This window comes from Desmodus rotundus, chromosome 3, assembly GCF_022682495.2.
Source record: "Desmodus rotundus isolate HL8 chromosome 3, HLdesRot8A.1, whole genome shotgun sequence".
Lineage (NCBI taxonomy): Eukaryota > Metazoa > Chordata > Mammalia > Chiroptera > Phyllostomidae > Desmodus > Desmodus rotundus.
In genome coordinates, this window is record NC_071389.1 from 4,836,935 (window position 1) to 4,864,352 (window position 27,418).

Genomic DNA, 27,418 nt, shown 5'->3' on the forward strand with positions numbered 1-27,418 from the left:
TCTTTCACTTCTTCTAAATGTCTGGGGTTCAGCTCGGCAGGTGGCCTCCCAGCCCCTGCCCAGCCCGCAGGCACAGCGCTATTTCCTCACTGCAGAAGCCTCAGCAGTCAGGCCCCTGCTGGGTGGCTGGAGGGGTTATTTCTGTCACAAACACATGGAAAGCAACGGCTGCCACACAGGGTATTATGGGGGCGAGAGCGGGTCACTAGGAAGTGGCCCCTGTAGGAAGCCTCTAGCCAAGTCTCTCTACAGGGACACTCCGCTTTTGCCCAAATGACCACACAACACGTTCTTGGTGAGTGTCTTATTTTCCTTCTGAAGGAACTCACAGTGGCCTAGAGTTGGCATTTTCTGTGTAGTCAGCACTATTGAAAAGCAGTAAACATGTCACATTTCTTTATCTGCGGGGCAAGGAGAGTGAGTCACAGCTTCTGGTCTGGGCGCTCCACGCACACGGCCAGGCCACCGCCAGCCCCCGTGCTGGGCTTGTGTCCGGCTGCCATGGGACACACTAGGTCAAGTGGCCAAAATCCAGAGCAAAGTCCCCCAAGGCCTGCAGACTTCATCTTTACGGGACATATGCTCTGTTTTATTTGCTAAGGCACAAATCCAGCTAATTTAGCCATTTCTTCCTCTCCTTCTCCTAGAAAGGAGCAGTCACTGTGTTTTGCTGTGTGTAATGCACACTTTTTTGCCCACAGTTTTGAGGGGAAAGCTAGGGTGCGCATTATACACGGGTATAGTGATTACACACCATGAGTGTAATGATGGGTATAATTATCCCATGTGTGACGTGCACGGACATTCCTGGGTACACATTATACACGCCAAGTACGGGACCCGGGAGTCAGGCATCGTTCTGGCCTCAGCAGCAAAGTTGGCAACTGTGACCAGGCTCCACTGCATGGGGGACTGTGAAGAGGGTGACAGCGTCATAGCCCATGTGTTGGGGGCCGAGGTGGGGGTCCCCTATGTCCCTACTCAAAAGGGAGGACCCACCAGCCATAAAACAATGATTTCCAACTAAAGTTTGGCAAGGCCAGAGGTGTCCCATTATTTCAAAGAGATATGAAAAATTCTCCAAAGGAAATGCACTTTAGTTGGGAGGAGGAGGTATCCACTATTGGGGAGGGATGAGAAGGGTAGACAGGTGATGCAAACATAAATAAATGTCACAAGTTTGCAAAAACCAGGCTGAGAGGAAATCAGACGACCCAGTTCTTGACCCGGACCTTTCACTCCCTTCCCTGCGCACCTTTGGACCAGTGGGGAACCAAACACCAAGTGGCAATGGCGGACGCAGACATTTCCCACCCATGCCTCGACTTCCCCTGCTGGAGACTAATCCCACAGGGGACTCTGGGGAGGCAGGGGCAGCGGTACCTGGCTTCTTCCCGACAGCGCAGGCATGGCTGTGTCGTCACCAACGCCTCAGGGGTGGCAGGGAAGCCGCGCGAGGCAGGGAGGGCACAGCGTGGGAGGCGGGGCCCCGGCAAAGGCCGATGGGCCGCGGTGATGCTGCGCGGCGTGGGAGCGCCGCTCATCCTCTCCTGGCTTGTCCGCCGGCTCCTTCTGGCCCCAGGACTGGACCCCGGGGCATCCACCCTCGTCCCAGGGCTCCATTAGGCCTGGCCAGGTGTGTAGGCCCCGAGAGCACCTGGGGCCTCCAGAGAGGCCTGGAATAGTCGTGAATGGGCCCAGAGGCTTGGGGACTGCCCCTAGGAGGTCCCCTGTGTCCCCTGCCGGGTCCTTTCCAGCCTCAGACCGGACACAGCAGCCTCTGGTACTTCCACAGCCATCAGGAATGTCAGGCGATTCTTGGGCTTGGGGCCCACATGGGGGCGGGGCCGGGGGCGGGGCCCACTGCTCGGAGGCGGGGGCTGTCCCTACCCGCCCTTTCAGGCCCCTGCCTCAGGCCTGTCTGATGTGTGTGGTCCAGGTTTGCCCCCCGCAAATGGTCTTTTTGGTTTTCCGAACTTGCACGTTTATTACCCACCGGAGCTAAACACTGGGTCCCGCCTGCTGGGCCTCACCCTCCCCACCCAGCCCTGTCTCCGTCCAGTCTGGACTGGCAGGGAACCTGCCCACGGAAGCCTATTTTTGCCTTGTGGCTTCAAATGACAGTGATAAACGACAGTGATTAGCCTAGGGACTGTTTGTCTCATTGCAGATAGCAGGCCGAGGCGTGCCACAGGGACACGTATCGATATCTCTGAGAAGCTGATTTGTGTTTCGAAGCTGCCTCCAAAGAGAGCCAAAGAAGCGCTTTCCGAGTCCAGGGAAGGTGGGCAGTTGCAGGGTCACGCCCGGTACAGACCGGGCCGTCCCAGCTGTCCCGTCTGCCTTCCCCACTTGGATCCATTACAGGGAAGTCACATCCGGATTCGGTCCTGCAGGGAGGAAAGGGTCTGGGCCCGTGTCCCTCTCCCTCCAGGCGCTCACCGAGGATTCCCACACGAGGATTTGGGTTCCCGCTCTCCATTCCCAAGCCATTTTAACTGTGTTATAAGTAATGATTGTGTTATAAAATGTAAATATGCTAGCATGCAATTTGAAAGGAGAACAGTGCGTGTTCTGGGATGTGAGACGACGGATGACTTTCATCCTCGCCTGTGTTTACACTGATTCTTACTGAACCTCCTACTGGACTGGAATGGGCAGGACAGGTGCAAAAATAAAAGCAGCCTTGGCCTCACGCAGCTGAGTCTGTAACTGAGGAAACAGAATCTGGCCAAAGAAACACATCGATGAATTTATAGCCATATAAGGGCTCTGAAGACCGGGATCTGGGGAGCGGGGTGCTGGTCAGGAAAGGCTTCCTCAAAAAATCGAGCTTGAGCTGAGATGGGAAGGGAGGATGAAAAGAGCGAACCCAGGCACAGGGGGGTGGGGTGGGGTGGTGGAGAGGGCCTCCCAGACAGGAGCCCAAGGCCCTGTGGTTGAAGAGGGGGTGATCCCATCAAGAAATTGTAAGGTCTTGCCCTGGCTGGCATGGCTCAGTGGACTGAGCGCCGGACTGGGAAGCAAAGGGTCACCAGTTTAAATCCCAGTCAGGGCACATGCCTGGGTTTCGGGCCAAGTCTCCAGTTGGGGGCACATGAGAGGCAACCACATATTGATGTTTCCCTCCCGCTCTCCCTCCCTTCCCCTCTCTCTAAAAATAAATAAATAAAATCTTTAAAAGAGAAAAAAGAAATTGTAAGGTCAGCGTGGCTCAGGAGAGGAGGAGTGGAGGGAGAGGATGGCTGGTGAGCTGGGCAGGCCCCACTACGTTCAGCCCTTGTAGGCCGTGGTAAGGAACGTGACTTTTGTTCTAGGAGCAGAGAGAAGGCAGTGAGTTTTGGAGGGCAATCAGATCTGTGTTTTTGAAAGGGACCCACGGGTTTGGGGGAGAGGACGGGGGGGCGGTAGTGCTTTGTTGTAGAACAGAAGGAAGAGGAAGAGGCCGGGCATGGTGCGAGAGGGGAGAGGACCTTTGAGGGACAGTTAGGGTGCAGAGTCCATGAAACTTGGTGATTGACAGGAGGGTGGGGAGGGGAAATAAGAGCACTTCTATACTACTGTTGGAATAAAAAAAAAAAAACACCACCATCTTTTTGAAAATGAAACTTTTCAGTATTGAAAAAAAAGTGTATATAAGAAAATTTGACCAGAAATTAAAATGTTGAGTTAGAACCTCAAAGCAGGCTGGCAAATCCTTGGCGGTGCTGACACCAGACCACGGTAGCAGAACTTCAGGGTACTGGTGGTCTCACCTCCACTTAGGAATGTTCTGGAATTTTAAAGTTTTGCCATGGGCTTCTTTTGTAGACTGCTGTGGCAGCCCACCCCCAAATTCATTCGCTCAGCCCCTCTTCAACAGTAATGGGCTGCGGCAGAAACTGTAGCTGCCCCCAAAATAGAGACTGTATTTCCCTGTTGCCCCTGAATTTGGATGGAAAACAACCTAGTTCTGTCTAACGTAATATATGCAAAGGCGTCACGTGGTGGCTTCTGGGAACCTTGCTCTCTTCGCTGTCTCTTTCTCCATCCTGCTGCCGGAAATGAGTGTGCCCCCAGCGTGGACCGTGAGGTTGAGGCCACCTGGGACAGAGCACCGAGATGGGAGGAGCCTGGGTGGAGCCTGGGACCCTTGCCCTGTGGAATGCTGTCCCAGCCCCGGACCACCACCTGAACTTAACATGAAGGGAATACTCTCCCATTTCATTTTCTGTCACTCGCAGCTGAGCCTAATTGTCAGTGATAGAACCATCAAACATTTGCCTGAAAGTCTGTTAGGACAGAAAACCAGTACTCTAACCCTTGATGAAGCTGTGAAGACATTTTTGACGGAGCCTGCATCGGATTTTAAAGTTTGACCCCATGGCTCTCCCTTCAGGAAGTGAACAGCCTGAGGACCCTTGTCTTAAAGGAGAAAGCGTGAACCCCTGAGCTGCGGGGCGCAAAAGTCAGGGGAGATTTACCCAGGCTGCTATTTCCATTCAATCGCATTTGTTTTTGTTTGCGTGCTGATTAAAAAGTTGCACGGGATCCGAGTGGCCTGGCCCCAACCCTGTTTCCCCCTATTCCCCGTTACGTGTATGTGCCACGTGGTAGAATGTGGGGTTCTTTAGGAACATAGGTGTCACATTGGAGAGAAGTGCCTGCGTGGCTGAGAGGGCACCGAATGTGGCTGCCACCAAGGGGCAGTGTCTGAGGTTGCTGGATTAGACGGTGGGAGGAACGGAGCTCCAGGTCACCCCCATTCCAGGTGCAGATAAGTAAGGAGTATTTAACAGGTTCAGCATGGATCCAACCACAGCCCTCCTTCTGTGGTGTGGGCAGGGGGAGGGGTCGTCCAGCTGGTTGATACAAGACTTCCCAAGCTTAAGTTTCGTGCTCATAGGGGCCGACCACACCCCACCCAGGCCTGCCACCAAACCGTCAGAACCCAGCTGTGCCATGTGGTAGGAGGAGGAGGGAGAGGAGATGCCCCATCTGCGACAACTTTCTTGCTTCATAGGCCGATTCTGTGCTCTGCCCCCTGGACTCAAACCCAATATGCTGTCAGTTACCCCCAAGGCAGGGCGGCTGCCGGGCACACTCTGACATGCCGGGTGAGTAAACTTCGGAAACATTACCGGGTTGCTATGTTTTCTTCTGCAGAACAGAATTTGACCTCATCTATCAGAAGGCACCTGCGCAAAAGGGCGTGTCCCTCAGAATCCTGCACAGAGATCGTAAGAGCCAGGGGTTCACGAGGCTCCTCAGGGACTCCAGTGGCTTCTGTTGGTTACACATTAATCAGGATAGACAACTTTTTTTAAACTGTGATTTAAAAAAAAAAAAACCCACATAATAAAATTTACCACGTTTACGTGTGCAGGTCAGTAGTGTTACGTACATTCATGTTGTTGTGCAACCGATCTCCAGAACTTTCTCTTCGTGCAAAACTAAGGCTCTGTACCCATTGAACGACAGCCCCCCCTTTCTCCTCCGCCCGGTCTGGCAACCTCTGCTGTACTTTTTTGCCTCTATGAATTTGACTCGTCTGGGTGCCTTGTATAAGCAGAACCATATAGGATTTGTCTTCTGGGGACTCACTGCTTTCACTTAGCACAGTGTCACGAGGTAATTCTGTGTTTAACTTTCTGAGGGCCTGCCAGACTGTTTCCACAGCAGCTGTACCATTCTGCATTCCCACCAGCAAGGCCCCCAGGTCTGTACCCAGCTGGGGCAGACTCACCCGCTGGCCTAACACCCCCAGGGCTCTTGGTGCTCATCTGGGTGCTGGTTGGCTAACGTCAGACAGCACTCAGCTCCCACCCTCCTTCTTGACTCTACTATTTGCTTTTCCTCAGGGGTGGGGCCCAGGCAAATCCAGGGATTCACTGTCAGACAGCCGGGAGAAGAAAAGCTATAGAAAGGGTCACAGGAAGGGAGGGTCTGCCCCACCTCTGATGTTATTGCCCAGAGAAATTCCCCTTGTGCTTACTGAATGGGCTGCCCAACAAGAATTAAGATTCCTTCCTCCCAGGGCCTCTGTGGACCGAGTGCTAGGGTTGGGCCCGGGACACTGGAAACAGGGGGATGGGGCCAGCTCTGAGGGGTGGGACGGGAGCAGAACCTTCAGGTCACTTAGATGGTACAAGAAAGGCTAACTGATGATAATGACTGCTGGGCTTTATAGAGCCCACAGTTTTGCCAAGCACCTGGTCTCATTTCAGTCTCATTATCCCCATTTCAGATGAAACGGAGACTAAGAGAGGTCACAACTATTTGCCCCGAGTAATATAGTTATAAATGGCAGAGCCAGGTAGATCCATTTTCTCTCCTTCCAGAGCCTCACTGTTCAGAGACCTGGCTGTTGGGCTCGCCTGCTCCTCCTGACGGACAGCTTTCCGTGGGCCACAGCCATGGCCTGTCTGCCACAGTGGGCCTGAGCAGACCTGGCTGTCTTCGTCAGCATCACTTTACTGCTCCCAGGAGACTCTGGCCCAGAAAGATATGTTAAAAATAACTATTGTTCACTCCAAGAACCTCCCAGGAACACTTGAAAACGTAGCTTAATTTTAGACTGTAATAAAGCATAAAAAAGCATTTGTTTCAGCAGAAAGAGCTTCAGCACAGGAGCCAAAGACTCAGGTAGCAACTTCAACTGTGTTCCACTGAGAGAAAGGGGAGGCCATCTTTTATAAAGTTCCCACCCAACTGTATGCAAATGAGAACTGCAAATTATGCCATTCTGATTGGTCGGCATAGATGCAAATGAGGGTATAATATGCATAGCTCTGATTGGATGGGGCAGGTCTCAGTCTACTGGTCAACAGATGAAACCAGAGCTTCCCTGCAGAGGTTGACTTGGGTAACATGAATACGCAGCCCTGGTGTGGTGGCACCCGAGAGGTAAGTCTGAGGGTCTCTCACCACTCCAGACACTGCCAGGAACCCCGTGCACCCCAGTGCGTGAGAAGACCCTGTCAACAAGTGGTCACGAGACTCGCTATTTATAAAATCTGGGCCCTCCGTTGACCATGGGGGCTCCACCTCAGCAGATAAATTCCTTCTTGGGTTGACATCAAACGACTCTTCTTGGGATCCGTCCATTCGACAGCTCTTTACTGGAAAGCATCAGGGGACGTTTTATACCCCAAACTCTTTGTTAGAAAAACATTCAACAGAGTAAATGTGAAGATCTGATTGGCTTTATTAAGCGACCCATGAATCGGGCGGCACCCACTGAACAACTAGGAGGGTGCTGGGCGCTGTGCAAATCGAAACGTTTTTATGGGAAGGAGGGCGGGGCAGGGGAGCTGGTGACGAGAGAAAGGAAAGGACTGTTTGGGGGTGGCACATCTTTCCTTTGGGGGAGGAGAAAGCACAGGGGATGTTTTGCAGGTCACCTCTTCTTTCTGTGCGGGACAAATGGCCTTCTTCCTCCTTGACCAGATAATTCCAGACTGGTTGGTTACGATTATGCCTCTGGGAGAGGTTGAAACAGCAATTCGATTTGTTTTAAGTTCACAGTAAAACTGAGGGGGGCTGGTACAGAGATTTCCCATATTCCCCCGCTCCCACACCGGAGAGCCTTCCTCGTTATCAACATCCCCCACCGGCGTGGGACATTTGTTACCTCAGATGAACCTGCTCATCCCTCCCTCCCCTTGGACCCCGGGCAGCCACGGGTCATACTGCAGTTTATCCAGCCCCTGCTGAAGGTCAGACATCTTGGTTCCTTTCTCTTTTTTTAAGGTGTATAAACTATTTATTAACAGACAAGGCCTACAGGTTTATTTCTTCTTGGACAACCCCAGCGCGACGCCGATGGCCCGTGGTCTTGGTGTGCTGGCCGGGAGCACGAAGACCCCACAAGTGGCCGCAGCCCCCTGTGGGCTGGAATCTTCCTCAGCCACACTGAGTCTCCACCGAGCTTGTTGTCCAGACCACTGGCCAGGACCTGGCTGTATTTTCCGTCCTTCATGTCCTTCTGCCTGTTCAAGGACCAGTCCGGGAGCTTGCACCGTGTGGATTCTGCATGATGGTGGATGGTGATCCCACCTCACCCCCATCCCCACCCCCACCATGAGCTCGCCCGCCTGCCCTCCAGGTGAGGCCCATGTCTGCTTCCCTGGACACCGCACACACCTGTCTTCGCCCCACACCCTTAACTGCAGGGATGGCCGACTCTATTTTCGGCCGCCCGCTGATATTGGGGTTGAGTGTTGTTGGTGAATGTGCTGGAACGTCTCAGGGGTCACTGGAGACTCGGTGGCAGCCCGGCAGTGGCAGGTGGGCCCCTGTGGGAACTTGGTCGCTTCCAAGTTTCAGCCAATGTGAGTAAAGCGGCTGTAAACACCCCCGTGCCAGTGTTTGTGTGGACACCGGTTTTCAGCCTCAGGTAAACACCAAGGAGCCTGACTGCTGGGTCCCACGGTGAGAGAACACTTAGTTTTGGAAGAAACTGTCAAACCGCCGGTGCACCCACCAGCAATGAGAGTCCCCGTTGTCCCACATCGTCACCGGCACTCGGCATTGTCAGAGTTCTGGATTTGGGCTGTTCTAACAGGTGTGTCGCGGTACCTCCTCGTCTGAGTTTGCGTTTCCCTGACGACGTGTGATGTGGAGCATCCTGTCAAATGCTTGTCTGCCGTCTGTATGTTTTTGTCGTGAGGCATCGGTTAAGGTCTTCCGCCCATTTCTTAATCAAGCTGTTTCCTTATTGCTGAATGTTAGAGCTCAGGTACATTTAGGGTCCCACTCTACCAGAGGTGTTTTTCCCAGTTTTACCAAGAAGTAGCTGACACCTGTCGCTGCGCAAGTGTGGGGCGCACAGCAGGGCGGTTTGATTGACGGACACTGAGGCAGATTGTTGCCATAAGCTCAGCAAACATCCATTGGCTCATGTAGACATACTGATGCCTCTTTTGCAAATATTTTCTCCTAGTCTGTGGCTTGTCTTCCTGATAGTTAATGGGTTCTTAACTTCTCAAAAATCGGAAAGCGTAACAAACCAGCCAGCAACACTTTGGAGGAGCAGAGTTCCCAGGACAGAGCAGTTAAAGATTAAAACTAAAAAGAAGACTGGAGCCTGGGCCGCGAGGGCTGCGCAGACCGTCACGAAGCAAGGCCGCTCGCTTGGAGAAGAGCCCCTTGTCCTCACTGTCCCTGCTGTCCCCGCCCACCAGGATGCCTGGGGCTGCTGTCACAGTGAGTCTGGTGGGCGGTGATAAAATGCAGGGAGGACTCAGCAGCGCTGGTGTGTCACTCTCACGAGACATTAGCCCCAATCCGTGGGTTCTGGGAACTTGGACTTGTTGATATTCATACAGGACAGGGCATGGGAACCTGTGTTCTAATGCCCCCACCCCCCCACACCCGGGACCCTCTCGGGCAAACACGGGAGAGACTAGGCCAATAGGGCGGCCACATACTTGCCTCCATTTCCCCACAGAGAAGGGTCCAGATGTCACCTCTGGGCCCCCACATGGAAGGCTCTGGAGAGACCCCCACAGCCCAGGTCCATCAGAGCCACCTTACCCCACTTCCCCACAGCATAGACAATCAGTCTACCAAACACACAAAAGAAAAATAATTATTTTATTGCATTTAAAACAGCAGGACTTTGAACTCAGCCTGGACGGTCAGGGCTTTCATCACCATTCTGCCCGTGCAAAGAAACCTCACGCTGCTATTACGCCGTAACGGGAAGTTTGTACAAATGTGTCTTCTTGTCGGGGACATGTGGGGAGCTCTGTTTGCACCCTCAGCCAGAGCCAAACAATAATATTTATGTAAAAAACAAAACGAATAAACAAAAAACAACTCTGAAGCACAAAGAGGCACAAAGTGCCCAGTAAACCGTATTAAAAGACCGAGGTTCCCAGAGCGCCTGAGGCCACAGCACCTGTTCCAGCTGAGGTCACACATCTGTGACGGAGGGTGAGGGTGGATAAACCTTAGCAACACTGACAGAGGAGAAAGCGTAAAACGAATACACTTGGCCTTCACCGGCTCAGAGCACCTGTCTCCTCCTCGGGGCTTCCCCTCCCTGGACTTGTAGGATGGGACTTCAGCCCCACACTTCCAGGTCTGAACCCCACCCTCCCAGAGGAAGAGGCACGCTGTGTTCTAGGTTGGGCGCCTCAGGCTCAGCACTGGGCAAGCTCCTCCCCACCCCACCCCACCCCCGCCCACTTGGCCTCCACCACGTAGTGACACCTTCACCAGCTGCAAAAATGGGGTGGGCAGTGGAGAAGCTGAGACGGAAATACCCAGGTGCAACTGTGGGGAGGTTTTTACAAAAGCAGACAGCACAGCAGCGGCATCAGGCAAGTGGAATGAGAACTTGGAGCCCTGGGCACCCAGAGATGCTCTGTGTACGCTCTTTGCTCCTCCGAGAGCCCCTGGTTCCCCCTGCCGGCCATTTCTTGTGGCAGCGCCTGTCTGGGGAAACTCAGGTCTGGCGGTCCCGAGGAGGCCATGACCCCCCACCCCCACGCTGTCTGAGCTAAGGACTCTCCAGCCCACTTCTGAGCAGGACTTCTGGCAGCATCCTCTGCGGCCCACACTCAGCCTCAGCCGTGAATCATTTTCTTGTTAGCAGCAGGCAGCTTCCTGAGTTTCTGCTGCATTCTAGAAGCTAACGCGAGGGCCTTGACCAGCCACGTGCCTGCAACGTTTTGGGGGAACCCCGAACTCCCCTCACGGGAGCCATTTCTGTACGGAGCTTGCCAGACGGGCTGACTTTCTGGGGTGCAGCCCTGAGTTATCTTTGAATCCTAAGGGGATGTTTACCTCTTGCTGATGTTCATAAAGAAACTTTTAAAAAAGAAACCAAAAATGAGCGTTTTAGACTGAGTTCTGCAGATGACTATTCCTTTCAGATTCTCCTCCTGTTGCAGATTTGCCTATGAGTGAAACAGGAGTCCGCAGTACGGTGTGCCTTCGGTTTTAACCCAGAACCATTTTACAGGTTCCACGACTCATCTCGGTTTTGCAGCGTTCTCATGGAACCCAAGGGAGAGACCCCTATTGGGTAAATTGTACTTTCCACCCAAGGCTCTGGTGGTGACACTTACACCTCCTGTCCCTAGCCAATGGCTTCTGTGACTTCACAGATAAAGTTTTCTGAAATAGAGGGAAGGGTTGGTGGAAGAGGCACAGAATGTAGAGATACAGATGCTTATTTTAAATCCTTTCTCTAATAAATGTAAATAGTCACCCTGTGTCACTTCCCCAGCCAACTCCCAAACCTTCCCTTTTGGGGAGGGATCAGTATTTGGACCATTCCTGAACTCTCCAGTCACTTTTCCTACAAAAACTAAACTAGGACGTGAAGAAGCCAGACCCCTCCCAACACACCTCGTTCCAGCATCCACAAGTACAGACCCCAGAGATGGGGGTCGGGGGTGCTCCCCAGGGAGTCCCTGCAGTGGCTGTCCTTGCTCCTGTCCCGGCCCTGGCCCTGGAGGAGGGCACCTGTGTCTGAAGTGATGGTGGAGGCAGGGGTCTGGGCTCCAGTGCCCTCCACACCCATGGCCGGTGACCCCCTGAGAGAAGCGGACCAGTTCTGAGGGGACCCACAGCCCCGAGCACCTGTGCTGGGCTGCGTTTGCGACATTTGCCAGGAAACCTCCCAAGAACTGGGTTCAAGGTGACTGGCTCCTGCCGAAAGGCCACGCTCTCCGAGGAAGGTCACCACCACGACGCCGGCTATCTGCTCCGTGACATCTAGGCGGGGTGCCATCACCGGTACCCCCCTGACATTTTGTTTAGGATGGGTACCTGGGGGGACATCTCTTGTCCTGCTTTGCCCACAGGTGTGGGCCCTGAGAAGCTGATGACCACCAGGCCACAAGGCACCTGGAGTCACTGGTCTTCCCCAATCTCATTGCCAGCCCTCAGGCAGGCAGACCCCCCGGTGCAGCGGGGCACGGGTGAATATGGACACGTGCCACCTGAGCGTCTAGGAGGTAGAAGAAGCTGAGTTTTCGGCTGCTCCCCCCAACAGGGCCAAGAGCTTCCACAGCAGAAGGCCTCCATCGCTTCTCTGTCTTTCGGCTCAGACCTCGGGTAGCAGGAAGGTTTCCAGTGTGCCAGGCGTCCCTGCCGACTTCCTGCAGTGGGACTCGGAGACACCTGTCCTCCCAGGGAGGGAGAACCCACACACAGAACTAGGGAGGGGAGAGCTCAGGTGCGTGGACGTTCATCGGGGGTCCACCTGGGTCCCTGAGTCTCCCGGCTTGGAGGGCATGGGAGCCTTGGGCGGGCCGGCCAGGCTCTCTGCAGGTGCCTGGGGAGGGCGGCAGCAGTAGCAGCAGAGAGAGAGGAGCCGAGTCCGGACAGCGCGGGTGCAGAGGACGAACATGATGCAGTTGGCCCCTCCCTGAAACGTGTTCCCGATGCCCTGTCAGGAAGGAGGGGGGAAGGAGGAGCGCCAGGGCTGCAGTGGGTCTTCGACACACAGGCAAGGAGGCTGCCAAGTGCTGCGGACCCCAGGACCTTGTCCTCCACCCTGGGGGCTAGTCTGTGGTAGCCCTGCCATGTGGGCCTTCGGCAGAGCTCTGGGCAGGTCTGAATATGCAGACGTGGCCCGGACCTGCCTCCTGGTCTTCTGGGTTGGGGAGGACCCAGGATCAGTCCACGCTTCTGGGTCTACTCCTAAGCTGATGGACAGCACCTCAACATGCCCCGGGCTGCACTAGAGGCACACGGACCTCCCACCTCCTCTCACAAAGGCTCCCCATCTCTGGCAGGAAGGAAGGCACAGTGGTGCCGAGCCCCCGCAAACCCCATGTCGGCTGATGCGTTGGGACGTGCCTACTCTTCTGGGGAAAGCCATCTGACCCTCCACCGGGACAGCAGGGCCAGGGAGGGCAGACCTCCGTACGTACATGCAGAACAACCAGCACCGGGGTCTGCACGGCCGGGGAGCCACAGAGGGTCAGGACGAATCGCACGGTGCTCCAGACCCGGAGGCAAATGAAGATCACTGGGATGAGGACCAGCTTCTTATCGGCCATGGAGCTGTGGTGCTGGAGCCGGTGGGCCTCAGACAGGATGGGCCGGTACTCGGAGAGCGCCTCGTGCTGTGCAGGGGACACCAGGAGCAGACGTGAGCAGGCCAGGCTCCAGCCAGCTGCCCACAGGTGCCCGTCTTCCCAGCGACTCAGGTTCTCGGGAGAAGGAAGCGGTGAGGTGTGCACTGCCTTCCAACCTCGCGCTGGAGGCCCAGGCTCCCGTTTCTAGCCCGGATCCTCCTCCTGAACTCCGATCTCATCTACCTATGGCCCTCCATGTGACGTCCACAACACCTCTGGAAACCGAACACCTGCTCTCAACGTGAAGCCTACCGCCGCATGCCTCCCCACCTCAGCTAACGGAAACGCCATCCTTCCAGGTCCCCAGGCCAAAATCTGGGTGTCGTCTTTGATTCCTCTCTTCCTGTTACAGCCCACATCCCATCTGGGGGCAAGTCCCATGGGCTCTACCTTCAGAAGAGTCCCAGGATCTGGAACTTCTGTCCACTGCCACCAGCGTGGCCCAAGCCCCATCGCAGCTTCTCTAGATAGCTGCTATCACCTCTGTGGGTCTCTCTCTGTCACCCTCCCGTCCAACCCTCCCACTGCCCCGCTATGGCCTTATTCTCGGCACAGAAGCAGCACAGTCACTTGAAAACCTAAGTCAGATCCTGCCAGGCTCCCAAAGCTCTTGGTGGCTCTCCATTTCACCAGGTCCTTACAAGGTCTCCAAGCCCGGGCCAGCGCTGACCTCACTCCGACTACTGACCCCTCATTTACTCCACTGCAGCCACACAGGTCTCCTTGTTATTCCCCAAACACGCCAGGCATGCCCCACCCGGGCCTGTGCACCAGCTGTTCCCTCTCTTGGGATGCTTTTCCCCATCCATCTAGGTGCCCCATTGCCTCACTGTCTCCCAGGCTTTGCTCCCATGTCACCTTCTGAACAAGACTCCTCTCCTCCGACGACCTCACTGAGCTGCAAAGGCATTCCCCGTGCGGCCCTGTCCCGTAGCCAGCTCTTCATTTTTGTCCATTTTTCGCAGCTCGGTTCATTCTCCTTCCTAGACACCATTCTCCCTTGTTTAGCAGGCCGACTGCTTACGATGGCCCCCACCCCCAGAAGCAAGCTCCCCAGACCCTGCCCCACAGGAGGAGCTCACAGGAGGGGCTCCCCCCAAAGCTGGGGCATGAAGAAGAGGTGAGTAGGCACCAGCTTCGGCTGCCCTGCCCCTGGGAATGCCCTTCAGTGAGAAGAGGGGGAGGCTCCACTTCCAGATCACAGCGGAATTTGTAAAAATAGACCAAACTGCTCCCAACAAAGATGGGTTCTGGAGCCTGGCCCTGTGCCGGGGACACTGAAGGTCTAGGTGAGAGGTGGAGCCACACACCTTGGCATCTCTGGGCACCCGAGCTGCTGTAACTCGCCTGTTTGAAGCACCTGCCTCTTCCCCCAGGGCCTTCGGCAGCAGCCCCTTCCAGAAGCGAGCCACCGAGGGCAGAGCCTGTCTGCAACTCCAGCTCCTGTATTTTTAGCTCTCCTTCTTAGCTAGAGGCCAGGAACAACTCCTGCCAACACCTCTCCGCCCACCATTCTCCTTTTTTTTGGAAACACTTGTGGAGTGGTGGACCCACCCTCACATGTGGGGATCCGGCCTAGAGGCCCCAGGCTTCTGCCCATTACAGGAAGGGCAGGGAGGAAAGCCAGACACAAAAGAGCAGCCTGGAGCAGCTCAGGGAGCGGGGAACCTCTCAGGGCAGTGGAAAGGAGGAGGAAGCGGAGAGAAGGGCAGCCCCCTGGCCCAGGCAAGGAGACAAAGAGGGATTCAGACCAGCTGGTAAGCCCTGCAGGCGTCTCTGCAGCGGAACCAGAGGGGCAGCAGGGAGGGGTGAGGGTCAGTTCAGTTCCGAGTAGAACAAGAACTAGATGTCTCGACTCGGGTGGGAATACAGGGTGGGGATCAGGTGTCACCGACAGCTGCTGGGAGCACCCTGCAAACTCGGAAATGGCTGCTGAGCGAACAGCCTGCCCTGAATGACAGGGATGCCCTGCTGGCAGTTCCAGCTGTGAAAACTCAGGGCACCGCACCAGCGGCCCTGCCCAACCAGCCTGGAAGTCCACACTCAGAGTTCCGAGGGAACCTATCTTACTGCTCTGGCCCCTGGTCACCTTTGATTCTTTATCGTAGTTACCTATACTTCTGCCTCTTGCTAGGACAGGACTCCTCCCAGTCTGAGTTCTCAGGATGAACTCCCACTGCCACACAGAGCTTTTGTGCGTAGTAGATGCTCAATAAAAATGTACTGAATGAGTGGCGGAGTGGATGGATGGATGGGTTAACACGAGGCTTTCTTTGGTAGCAGTGTGCTGTGGCCAGGAGGAAGCCCCAACTTTACATCTGCAAAACTAGTAGTTAAGAACAAGGAACAGCTGGCCAGACTGTCAGAGAAAGACCATTCTTCCCTAGACCCTCCGGCCAGCTGGCCCGACGTGCTGGTGTAGTAACCCCTGAGTGCCTGGGAAGTCTACCATTTGTGATATAATTTTAATCACCAAGGATAATGAGGTGCGTTATTGTATCACTGACGGGGAGACTCATGGCGTTCCCTCCCAATTCCACTCTTGGATACTGCCCCCATCTCAACTGAGCTCCTCAGTAGGGGATGGTGAGCCACCCCTCAGTCTGTCCAGGAGGGGGCAATAGAGGGCTGTGGCTGAGCATACAGGCTGCCCCTCCTAGAGAACAGAGTGGGTTTGGGGAGCCCCTAACCTCTGTAAGACCCCTCTTTGTCACCCACAAAGAGGGAGACACAGGACCCGCTCCCGACAGGGCTGTGTGGTCAGCAAACCAGACAGCCCCGATGCCTGTAATGCACGGTGCCTGGTGCTCAGCAAGTCCTCCGTTACTAGTTCTGTCCCAAAGGCAGCCGAGCCCCAGGCCAGGACTCGGGCAAACCCACAGCGGGCACAGTGGCCCACGGAGCCCTAGGCCGGGGCCTCCGGGGGGCAGCCGTGGACACCTACCGCCCTGTTGATGTGCTTCCTGATGAGGAGGTACAGCACGGGCAGCATGATGTAGGCCAGCATCTCCCACAGCTTCCCGGTCAGCAGCATCCACAGAACACGGTCCTCCGCCTCCAGGTCGATCCAGCACCAGCCCACAGACACGTCCGAGGCATCGTAGCCAATCTTCTTTAGAATGACAGCTGCCACGGTGATGGTCAGCGGAACCCCCCAGCTGAGGGACAGGAACAAATGGGCACTGAGGTCAGGCCCCGGCCCCACCACAGCCAGCAAGGACGAGGCCTGAGCCCCAAAGCCCCTTCCCAGGGGTCCCCATTCCAGTGTCCTCATGTCTGCTCCCCCAACGGGGATGGCAGGGTGGAGCCCACGAAAGTGACAGGGTTGTGAGAAAGGCACCAAGTTACACCCAGGAGTCCGTCCATTTTAAACGCTTGTTCTATGCAAAGTCATTCATCTGCTAAGTTAACATCCGGGGCGGGGCAAAAGTAGGTTTACAGTTGTGAGTACACAAAACACAAGAGTTTATTCTTCTATTTTTATTTATTAATTATTGTATTATTTCCCATATGCACAGCTATAAGCCTACTTTTGCCCCACCCTATAAATTCATGGCAAACTGCTTTGTGGTGACGAAGGGTTACCTTTTTAAAACTCGTGCTATTCTGGGATTTTAGGACCATGGGTCACAGCTACGAGCCCATGAGCGTGAGGGCCATGTTGGTTTGCTATTGTCATTGGGTAGGGACAAAAGAAGAGCCTGCTGAATGAATGAATGAATGAATGAATGAACTTTGAGCCAAGTGACTGAGAGGTTTCCCCAATTTACTCCTTAAATATTTATTCACTGCATGCATATTATGGAAAGGGAAGGAAAAACTTTTTAAAGTTGCTAAAACAGCAGTCCCGAAGTTATAATGTGGTTTCCCATCTGCTATAGGAAGGGAAAAGAACCATGTATAGGGACAGTCACTGCGAAGGAGGCTGGGCTGCGGCAGAGGGTCCCCACTCAGGCTGGAAGGAAGAGCAGAGGGACGGCAGGACGAGGGCATCCTACGTGGAGATCCTTTCCCCTTGCTCAGCATCCTGACAGCCCTTCCGGGAGACCTGGGGACCACAGGGCGACAGACCAATTCTGAGACTTCGGCTGGGTCCTACTAAAGCTACAAAGGGCTGTGTCTCCCCTGGCGCACTGTGCTGGCCCAGAGCCACGCAGTGGGCCAGGGTGTGCTGGGTGTTGCCAGAGAGAAAACCAAAGAGGCAGAAGGATGGCTCGGAAAGGGTTAAGGACGTGGGCAGATCAATCAGAGCTGTTGTTTCAGCTTAAGCCTAGATGGCAGCTACCTGGTAGGAAGCTGTTCAGAGAGGCATTTAAGTGGGAGGTGGTAACACAGGTAAGGTCAGGGAGCGGTGGGAAAGGAGTGGGAGGGACCGCCTACTGACCCAGCAAAGCAGGCTCATCCAGACTTGTGACTCACGGATGAGGGCAATGCTTAGCAATGGGCTCTCCAGAAAAACGTACTTGTATGCATGTGTGTGTGTGTGTGTGTGTGTGTAAATGCGCACATGTAAATTTACTGTAGAACTTACTGGCATAAAAAGATGTGAAGCACCATTTATAAGGAACAATACACAAACTCCTGATTGTAAAGTCCCTGTGGCCAGCTGAACTTCACAGGATGTTTCTGTGGATTTTCACCGAACTCTGGAATACGTAGCCTGTCTATGGCTGCAGTCAGCAAAGAAAGCAGTTCCAGGATATGAAGTTGGTTGATATTTTCACTTTTCTTTTCATTTAACCTTTTTTTCCTTAACAAGCTAGAAGAAAGTGAAATACGGAAGACAGAAGGACAAGACGATGCCCGAACCTCACTGATTCGACAGAGACACGAGCAACTTCTTAGTGGGATCAGATAATTTTCCAACACTGGAAGAGTATTTCTTTTCTTTCTTTTCTTCCCTGCTCTGTGACCCTGCCTTTTCTCATCATCTCCTCTTGAAATCCTCGGCTTCCTGCCTGCCCCAGCATGGCTGCCATCTCTAAGTTCAGAGACAAGAAACATGTTTAAATTTAATCTTTACCTATTAGTGTATTCTCCATCACTTTCTTAAGTCCAGATCAGGGGTCCAGCAAACTATGCCCTCAGGTCAAATCTGTTTTTTTTTTAAATAAAGTTTTATTGCAACACAGCCACACTCATTCATGCCCATAGTAGCTGCAGCTGCTGGAAAGCAGCCACAGCAGAGCTGAGCATCGCAACTGAGACCACATGGCCGGTGAAACTGAAAATACTTACTCCCCCGTCCTTTACAGGAAAAGAGGGGCTGACCTCTGCCCTCCACATTCAACAAGCCAATAAATCAAGCCCTGATCTGTACTGTTTGCCAATTTCCCAGGTGTAAATATTCCTGCCATGGCCAAGTGTAAGCCACCAGTTCAGACACAGAGCAGCACACCGTCGGATAGGGTTTCTCTCACACAGACCCAACAATGCAAAAACTTCAAGTGCACAGAACAGGGTAAAATAATCAAGATGTAATCAAATTTTGAGTATCGTTATGACTTTTTAATATAGGAGGGGGGACCCCCAAAACCCAGGATTATCTTCTGGAGGGCAGGCCTCTTGTAGTACAGGGTTCCCCCATAGGTGAGTGTTCTAGGAACCCATCTGTATCTGTACCAGCTGGTGTTGTTGTGAAAGGTTGAGTTCGGCTTCAGTGAATTTTTTGAAGACTCTTTCAATGCCCACACTGTGCTGAGTGTTCAGCAGTTTTTGGCCAGAAACAGCATGACCCCCGTGCCCCCACCCTCCCATTCACCCAATGAAAAAAAAGTCCTCAAAGGGAAACGTTTTGCTGATGTGGAAGAGGTGAGACAAAAATCATCAGAAGCACTAAAAGGCATCAAAATCAAATTCAAAAACTGTTTTGAGCAGTGGAAAATACATCTCTATAGATGTATTGCATCAAAGGGAGAGTATTTTGATGATGACATTTCACATGAAGTTTAAACATGTAAGAATAAATACACAATATTTAATAAATAAATTCTACTTTGGGGGAATTTAATAATAATAATTTTTAATAATTAATTAATAATTTTCCAACACTGGAGAATTATCTGATGCCACAAAGAGTTGCTTCTAATTCACTTAATTTTAAGTTTGTATAATCTAATTGTTAATAATGGCTGTATTTAACAATAAGCTCACAAAATCCCCAAAATTCGAACCATCAAGTCCCAGCAGCTGGGTGCAGGACACCCAATGTGGACAGAAAAGGCAAAGGACAGGGAACTGAAGAGGCCCCCAGTTCTCCACCTATAGAGGAAGGAGAAAGTGGTATTTCGGGGAACCTCAGATAAGCCCAGCTGTTCCCGGGCCAGGGGGCCCCCCGAGCTAGAGGTGGCATGCTCTGGGAAGCACTCCACAAAGACACGTGTGACGTAACTCCTGCTTTCCCGAAACGTACACTTCTGATTTCTAATGTGTACCACCTAACAGTTCTCTATTCCTCCACAAAAAAGTCATCAGCCAAAAACTGAGCTCCACCAGGACAAGTGAGGTACAGCTTAACAGCAGCATGAGTGAAGAAGACTGAGGTCTTTAGCTGGCTTTGACCTAGAAACTCGTGCGGTCAGAGAAGCTGCCCCGACGCCTAGACATGGGCAGCTCAGGCGGCCAGCAAACTGTCCTGCCTCTGTGCAGACACCTGAGGTGTGAAGCTGGCACCAGATGGGGCCAGTAAGGAGAAGCTGGGCCTTGAGCTAGTCTCAAACATTTAAAGACTCTTGGCAAGGTCACAGGGCCAGATGCAGGGGATGCAGTGAAAGGCGCTGGGGGACGGGGAGGGGACGGGGAGGGGACATGGCTAAAGCAGGTGAATGATGAGGCATCTTCTCTCCAAACCCGTGACTCCGAGGCAGTGGGGAAGCAGGACTGGGGGCCCCTGGATGGAAGGAGCCTGAAGACCTCACCCTGCACAGAATCCCCCATGTGCAGGGGCTCTGACAGCTTCTCGAGGAGGTGCCTGGGCCCCAGCTCTCACTTACGTTTGCCTGGAAACTGAGGTCGGAGTCTGAGTCAGAGTCCTCCACTCTCAGAGGCTGTAGCAAGCTGAGAGCTGTGTGCCCCACCCCCACCCCCATCTCATAGGCTAAAGCCCTAAGCCCCAGGGCTTCAGGAGGTGACTGCGTTTGCAGATGGGGTCTTTGAGGAGGTGATAAGGTAAAATGAGGTCACTAGGGTGGGCCCTACTCCAATCTGGCTGGTGTCCTTCCCAGAAGAGGAGATGAGGACACACAGGCATGTGCAGGGGGACAAGCACGTGAAGACTCAGGGTACGGACAGGCCTCTACAAGCCAAGGAGAGAGGCCTCAGAGACACCCTGCCCTCCCTTCCAGCCTCCTGGACTGTGAGAGGACCACGTGTTGGTGTTTAAGCCGCCCTGGCCGGGGTACTTTGTCAGGTACGACCCAGGACACTGATACCGGGGGCTTCTACAAGCTGTGGGGCAGAGAGATGCGCTCTGGGCAGAGGTCCTACCCTGGCTCCGGGGCACACCACCCCCAGAGGGGGAGGGGGAGATGGGAAACACCCCACCACACCCTGCCAGCAGAGCTGGGAGGGAGGGGTAAGCTGACCAAAGGCATTTTGATCTGTCACGAGGAGCTTAGCTCTTCTTAGAACTGGCGTCCTTTTTGTTTTTGAGTCTCCTCCAGGAAAGTGGAACTAGACTAGCCAGGTGGGGAGTGAGCCATGTCCCCTTCGCTGGCATCTGTCAGCTGAGCTCAAACAGGCGCCTGTCCCCAGAACAGCGGGTACTCTGGGCTTCCCTCAGAGTTCCCAGCATCCCCCAGAGTCAGGGCGGGGGCACCTGTGGTGTCAGAGAGCCACTTCCACTTCCCACTTCACATGCAAGTGGGAAAATCGACCCCTTCACCCGAGCATGAAGGGTAAGCCAGCCAGGGGCTCAAGGTCTGCTCACACCGGTTTGCCCCCCTGTTGGGTGCCTACACTGCTCCCTCTCCCCAAACCTCACCCTCCTACAGATCTTGGTGGGGGAAGGGGCTTGGCTGGGGAGGCAACAAAGGGGTTTTCTGCCCCTTCTGTAGGTTAGACAGCAGTGCCCCATCTACATGCCTTGTGGCCTAGGGAAAGCCTTGAATGTCAACATAACAAAAAACCGCTTTGAGAACAAACTTATCAGGCAACAATGTGCCAATTTAGAAAGCTCCTGGGAGAGGGACGGAGGCCCCAGGGAAACGCAGCTGCAGCCACACGGGCCTGGTGAGAGGAATCACAAGGGCCACTCAGCCTCCAGGTCTCCCTCTGGAACAATGGGCACTAATTGTTAATCGAGGGGCAGAGGAGCGGGAGGTGGGAGAAGTTCAGGGAGTCAACCACCAGCCAGGCCACCCTGAGGTCACTCTGCAGCTGTGGCTGCAGCAGGGGGGAGGGGTGCTCAAAGGAACTTTTAAACACACCCCTGCACCATCTTTGGCAGCCCTGGTGCTGGTGGGCACCGAGGACTCATCCTGCAGGGGTCAGAGGTACTTCCTGCCCACCAGGGTCCCCCGCCCAGTGAAGGATGGGGCAGGTCCGCCCTTGCCCAGGTGAGAGGGGGAGGGGCAGCCTCTGTTCCCATAGTCCCCACAGTGGACCCCCACGGACACGCGGAGACACTGCAGAGGACTATGTGCCACACGCAGTGTCCTCTGGGAACGTTTCGGAGGTAATAAAAAAGGCAGTTCAGTTCTTGTTATTTTGGGGCGCACTGGCTGACATGGGGTGCTGTTCATGCCGTCTCTGCGTCCATCCCTCATTCAGACACTGCCTGCTTGGGGCCCTGTCCCTGGGCCCCACAGCAGTGAGTGGGTTTCCAGTTAGAGAGCCTAGAGGGCCTTCCCGCCCAGGGTCACGTTTCCCCTTTTCTCTGATGAGAACTTCCTGCTCCCCATAGCAGAGTTGTTGGGTTTTGTGTGGTGAGCTCGGGGTGCTACAGGCTCCTTCCTCCAAGCAAACTCCAGAGCGTGGGTTAGCACGCGGGCCAGGGGCACAGGGCCCGTCCCTGCCCAGGGTCATGCCCGCACCCACTTGAAACTCACTGGAGCCACAGGTCCTAAGACTGCCAGCCGTGGCCAGCCTGGCCGGGGCCCTTGCCCTGTTGTCGTGGAGAGATGAGGTGCCCCCAGGCCTACTTCCCCTCAGGCTCATAGGACACAGGGGCTGACGCCTGGCCCAGCGGTGGCCCGGAGGCCGGGGGGAGGAGGGCGCTGGCAGCTGGAAGTATGGTTCCCTGACCCGGCCTGACCCAGCTCTAGCTTTGCTCAGAAGCAGCCCACCACCTTGTGGGGGAGGAGGGGCTGCCAACAGCAGGGGCACGGGTGGCTCCACGCCCCTGGGCTTATCTTATGGGAAGGGAACTGACCCACACAGCAGCTCTAGGCCTGAGCTCGGGCGAGCACCTTAGCGGGCGGCCACCGACGCATATCCACAGGGACGTAAAATACGGGGTGTCTCATCAGGCTGCCTCAACAGAGTCGAAAGGGATACAACACTGGGCTTTCCTTGAACACTGAATATTCTCACACGGGCAGGAAACCCACTTCACAGTCCTGTCAATGGGCACTGAAAGTCTGAGGAGTAACAGGACATTTATCTCAATGAGACACTTACTCATCATGAAAGGAAAAGCAGTAACTGCGGCGGAGAACTGGCCAATAACCCCTCGGCCCAGCGATCAAAGGAACGTCGCCAGGAATGGAACAAATCAAAGTTGCTGAGAGGAAGCCCAGAGAACAGGCTTCTGCAAGATTCCCACCAACAGTGCCGAATCTGAGCCCACCCATGAGGCAGCACCAGGCCACCAAGCGGGGGGCCATGCCACTACAGAACGGCTTCCCAGAAGTCGCCGTCAGGAGACACCAGGAAAGACGGAAGAACTGTTCCGGACTGAAGGAGCAGAGAGAGGCTGGAGGCTGAGTCAACCCACAAGCCAAGACTTTCCTTTGCTATCGGGACATTATCACGAGACTGGCAAAATCTCAGTAAGGGCCACTACCCGCCCGCTAACAGCACTGCTCCCGGGTAACCCCCGCCTCTGCCAGGCCCACGGGGAGAGGCTGTTCTTGTCTTTGGGAAACTCCCACTCGGGGGCAACAGGCCTGCGACTGCCTTACTCTTAAATGGTTCCCAGGAAAAATAACTGGAGACGATAAAGGTAACACGAGAAATTGTTAATAAAGGGGACAGTCTGGAAAGTTAAAAATAAATCATTGTCAAATTATATCTCAATTTAAAAAATGATTGTCTAGGCCAAGAGACACGATGGAACCATAAAAGGACTGAGCTTGGAGTTCTAACCCGGAGCCTCCCACTCTGTGGCCTTGGGCACATCTCAGCAACTGTAACTGGTGGGTGATGGTCCTGTCCCTTCCTTTACTGGTGACCAGTGAGCTAAGGAATAGGACAGCATTTTGCAAGAGCTCAGATGCAGCTCATGTGAGATACAATTTCCCTGAGGATAATAAAGTCGAAGCTGCCCTGCCCAGGCCGGGTAGCTCAGTTGGTTAGAGCTTTGTCCCTTTGCACGAAAGTTGTGGGTCAGTCCCCTGTCACATACAAGAATCAACCAACGAACGCAAAAATAAGTGGAACAACACATCGATGTTCCCCCCCTTTCCTCTGTCTCTAAAATCAATCAATAAAAATAAAACAAAAATAATAAACTCTAAGCTGCCCTCCTTCTCCAATGAGAAAAAAAAGTCTTTCTGCGAAGGCCGGCATGATGGGGCCCTTGGAGCGGGCGCTTCCCGGGAGGCTGTGTGTGGGCTGGATTCTCTCCAGCCTCCTGCTGTGCCCGGTTGCATTCAGTTTTACAGATGCTATTTTCACTTAACGTTGTATCCTACCATTAGCAAGATGGTGTATGGAGGTCACAGACAGTACTGGCTGCGCGACATTTCTGGTGGGGCTGTGGTCTGTAACTTAGTTCCCTATTTTGTGGACATGGAGACTGCTTTCAAATTCCCCCTGTGATAACAGTGCCTCACGAACTTCTTTGCATGTACGGCTTTGTGTGCATTTTGGGTTACCTCCTTAGACGAGGTCTCTATAAACTGGATTACTGGATCCAGGGGTATGAACCAAATACTTTCCACACGGATTATTTAATTTACATAGCCAAGAATAATGTAGGAAAACACCAGTTTCCTTGGCATTTACCACGTTTGTATTCTGCCTTACTTTTTTTTCTTAATTTAATGAGGAAATGATACCTCAATGTTACAACTCGCATTACTTTGAGTACTAATGGGGGCAAACTCTGTTCCATGTGTATTTACCAACTTTCACCATGTTGTCTGACGTGGCCTTGGTTCGCTTATCAGGATATTTGTCAGTTTAAAAAAAAGTCAATTCCTAAAAACTCTTTACCAAATACAGATACAACCTTTTGTGGAGTTGTATTGTAAAATACGTGCCAAGACGAGAAGGTTTGAAGAAGTGGGCTGACATTCGGTTGTCTGAAAGGGTGACAAGGGATGTGACTGTCTAACCTACGTCTAAGGATGAGACCGGTCACACCGACAGGCACGTAAGCAACAATAAACTGATTCTCCAAAGATGGACGGTGGAGAGTCCGTAGTGAGGTTACTAGCTACACAGTCTGGGAGCACCTAGGTGAGCAGATGAAGCTGCCAGACAGGTCTTACCCATTCTCTTAGTCTAGTAAAATGTGAGCACTAACTTCCGAAAGGGAATAAATCATCAAAGTCCCTTTTTAGCTCGGGCACAGGTATTTTCTTTTCTTTTTTTTCTTTTAAGAAGTAGGTGGATCCCATTCAACAAATAAAATGAACAAGTTGCATCTTTTTTTTCTGGCCAGCAGGGGACACTCAGACTTCCTTAGGAGACCTTTCCTAAACAATCACGGAATGCCCCTCCCCCGAGGTGAACAGAAAGACCTCCCAACTCGGGTTTCTTAGGAAAGCCGTTGTTTCTGCAGGCGCTGCTCCAGGTTTATCTTTATCACTTACGAAATATATTGGATTCAATGTTTTTAAACAGAGGGGGCAAAGAGAAGAGATTCTTGCAGAGAAGTCTCAGGCACCTTCTCAAGTACATGTGAACTCTGGCGTACACGCTGCCCACACCCAAGCAGCCTGCCGAGGACCACGTCTCGGAAGTGGACACGGAGGTCAGGTGGGAGGCTCCGAGGGGAGGAAAGGCACCTGCGCTTTCTGTGGGTCCCTGCAGCATCCGGGGCACTGTTGGAATGGCCCGCTTCAGATCTGACTTGAACAGCTGAGAAGCGGGCCGTTGAGTTTCCCAGGGACCAGCTGGTCCCCGTCCAACAGCTCTGAGAAGAGGTCAAGTGACTCTTGCAATCTTGTGACCTCACTGTTGTGACATCCAGGTGACCTGTCTCTGCTAAAGTGCTGACTGTCCTCAGGCTTTGGAAGGTACTCAAGCATGTCAGAGAGAAGGCCTATAATTAGGACAGTGTTTGGTGCTCTTATCTGGGGAGGGAGAAGAGGCAATGCGCCCCCTGAGATTCCTGCCCCGGTTCAACACAGGACAGCGCCAGAGGCTCGAATCTTGAAACTACACCCGGAAGGGGTCAACCTTCTTCCTCAGGTGAGGGGTGGCTGATGCGATGCTTCAATGCCAGGGCAGGGCAAGCCTTTCGTTTTCCCTGTTCTCGGACATCCCAGGCAGCTGGTGGCCCTCGTCCACAGAAGCCTCTGCCATGACCCCAGAGTTGCTCAACTCTAGAAAGCTAAGATCATCCAGGACACAGACAACAACAGGCAGGGGCCTGAAGTCTAGAGATGAGCAAAGAGAAAATGGAGAAGACCATCTTTTGCACATTTCACAGCTGAGGCACTGCGTTGGGCAGAGGGCTGGATGGACCGGCAGCACGGGAGTGGCTGCGCGCCCCACACCTGCGGCACAGGGTGTGGGTGGTGGCATGGGGTTGGGGGCTGCCAGGCTCTCCAACCCAGGGCAGCCACCTAACATCTCCCCAGCCTGGGATCCAGGTGCTTCTCCCCCTGTGCGGCACAGAGGGCCAGGACACACTGAAGTGGAGCCAGAGAACCCAGAGTCCTCAGCTCTCCAGGTGCATCTAAGCTACCAGGGCCAAGCTCTAAGGGCGAGTTCTCCTCCTCCTCCCCCCCCAGGCGTGAGCTGAGGCTCGGGTGGGGGCAAGCAGACCGAGCCCCCCCTGCAGTGATGCTCAGGACAGACCCACCTCTCTGGCAAGCCTGACTTCGTCTGCTGAACCTGGGGAGTGAGCAGACATTGTCTGCAGGGCTCCCAGCCAGGGACCCAACCAAGACGTGGGCACCAAAAGGGCGCGAGGGCCACAGGGGCAGCAGACAGGGCTCAGGCAGGGAGGTGGGGGGTGCGGGGCGGGTGTCTCCAGGAAAGTCAGTGCCGCAGCCACCCACCTGACGACGTGGAAGGCCCAGAGCAGGCATCCGGCCCGGTGTCCACGCGTGGCGCGGACGATGCTGAGGTACAAGTAGAGGGCGATGGCCACGGTCCAGAAGAAAGAGCTAGTGTTGGCGAAGGTGGAGAGCGCGCCCTGCAGCACGCAGTCCCACGAGGGGCCCGAGAAGTCCTGTAGCACCCCATAGAAGTAGGAGACGGCCGACAGCAGGTCGGCCAGCGACAGGAAGAGCAGCAGGCGCCGCGCTGGGCTGCGCAGGTCGGGCCACAGGGCGTGCGTGGCTACCAGCAAGCCCGAGCCGAGAGCGGAGAGCACGCACGACAGCAGCACCACGGCGCGTTCCGACGGCACCAGCTCGGTGGGCGGCGCGGGCGGCGGCATGCCTGGGCGAGGAAGGGCCGGGCTGGGGCCGAAGAGCGCGGGCGCCGCGAGGACAGAAGCAGGACCGCTGGTGCGGCCGCCGCCGCCGCCGGCGAAGACTCGGCACCAAAGCGCCCACGGCGGGCGTCTCGGGCCCTCCCCGCCTTGCAAGCCTCGGCCCCTCGCCCCGCCCGCGCGGCGGGGCTGGGCTCCTGGCGCCGCCCGCGCCCTCACACCACGCCCCGGCGCCCTGGGCGCCTCATCCACCCTCCAAGCCCCAGCTTGCCGTCCGCGACTCCTGGCCCCGCCCCTGGGCCCTGCCCCGCCCACGCCCCGCCCATTCGCCCCGCGGCAGCTCTCGCGCCACGCCCCTGCCCCCCCCCCCCCCCCGCTCCATCCCGGGCCCCTACGTCCGTCCCGTCCACGGTCCGGCTTCAGATCCGGAGCCCCGCCCTCCCGGGGGGTCGGGCGTCTGCCCTGGGGAGCTAAGGACTTGCACTTTTAGGGCTAATATTACCTTGCTTCCTTCCACACGCGCGAGCGTGTGCGTGAGTGTGTGTGTGTGCGTACGTGTGTGTGTGTG

General features: G+C 54.5%; 1 protein-coding gene across 1 annotated transcript; it reads right to left on the reverse strand.

Moving 5' to 3' along the window:
• Nucleotides 1–9,555: 9,555 nt before the first annotated feature.
• Nucleotides 9,556–27,073, reverse strand: GPR157 (G protein-coupled receptor 157). Its single transcript, XM_024554922.4, has 4 exons — nt 26,474–27,073; nt 16,024–16,237; nt 12,873–13,067; nt 9,556–12,385 (listed from the first exon to the last, which is right to left on the reverse strand). The coding sequence occupies exons 1-4, from the start codon at nt 26,854–26,856 to the stop codon at nt 12,185–12,187; spliced, it is 993 nt and encodes a 330-aa protein (XP_024410690.2). The 5' UTR covers nt 26,857–27,073; the 3' UTR covers nt 9,556–12,184.
• Between the last annotated feature and the right edge of the window lie 345 nt (nt 27,074–27,418).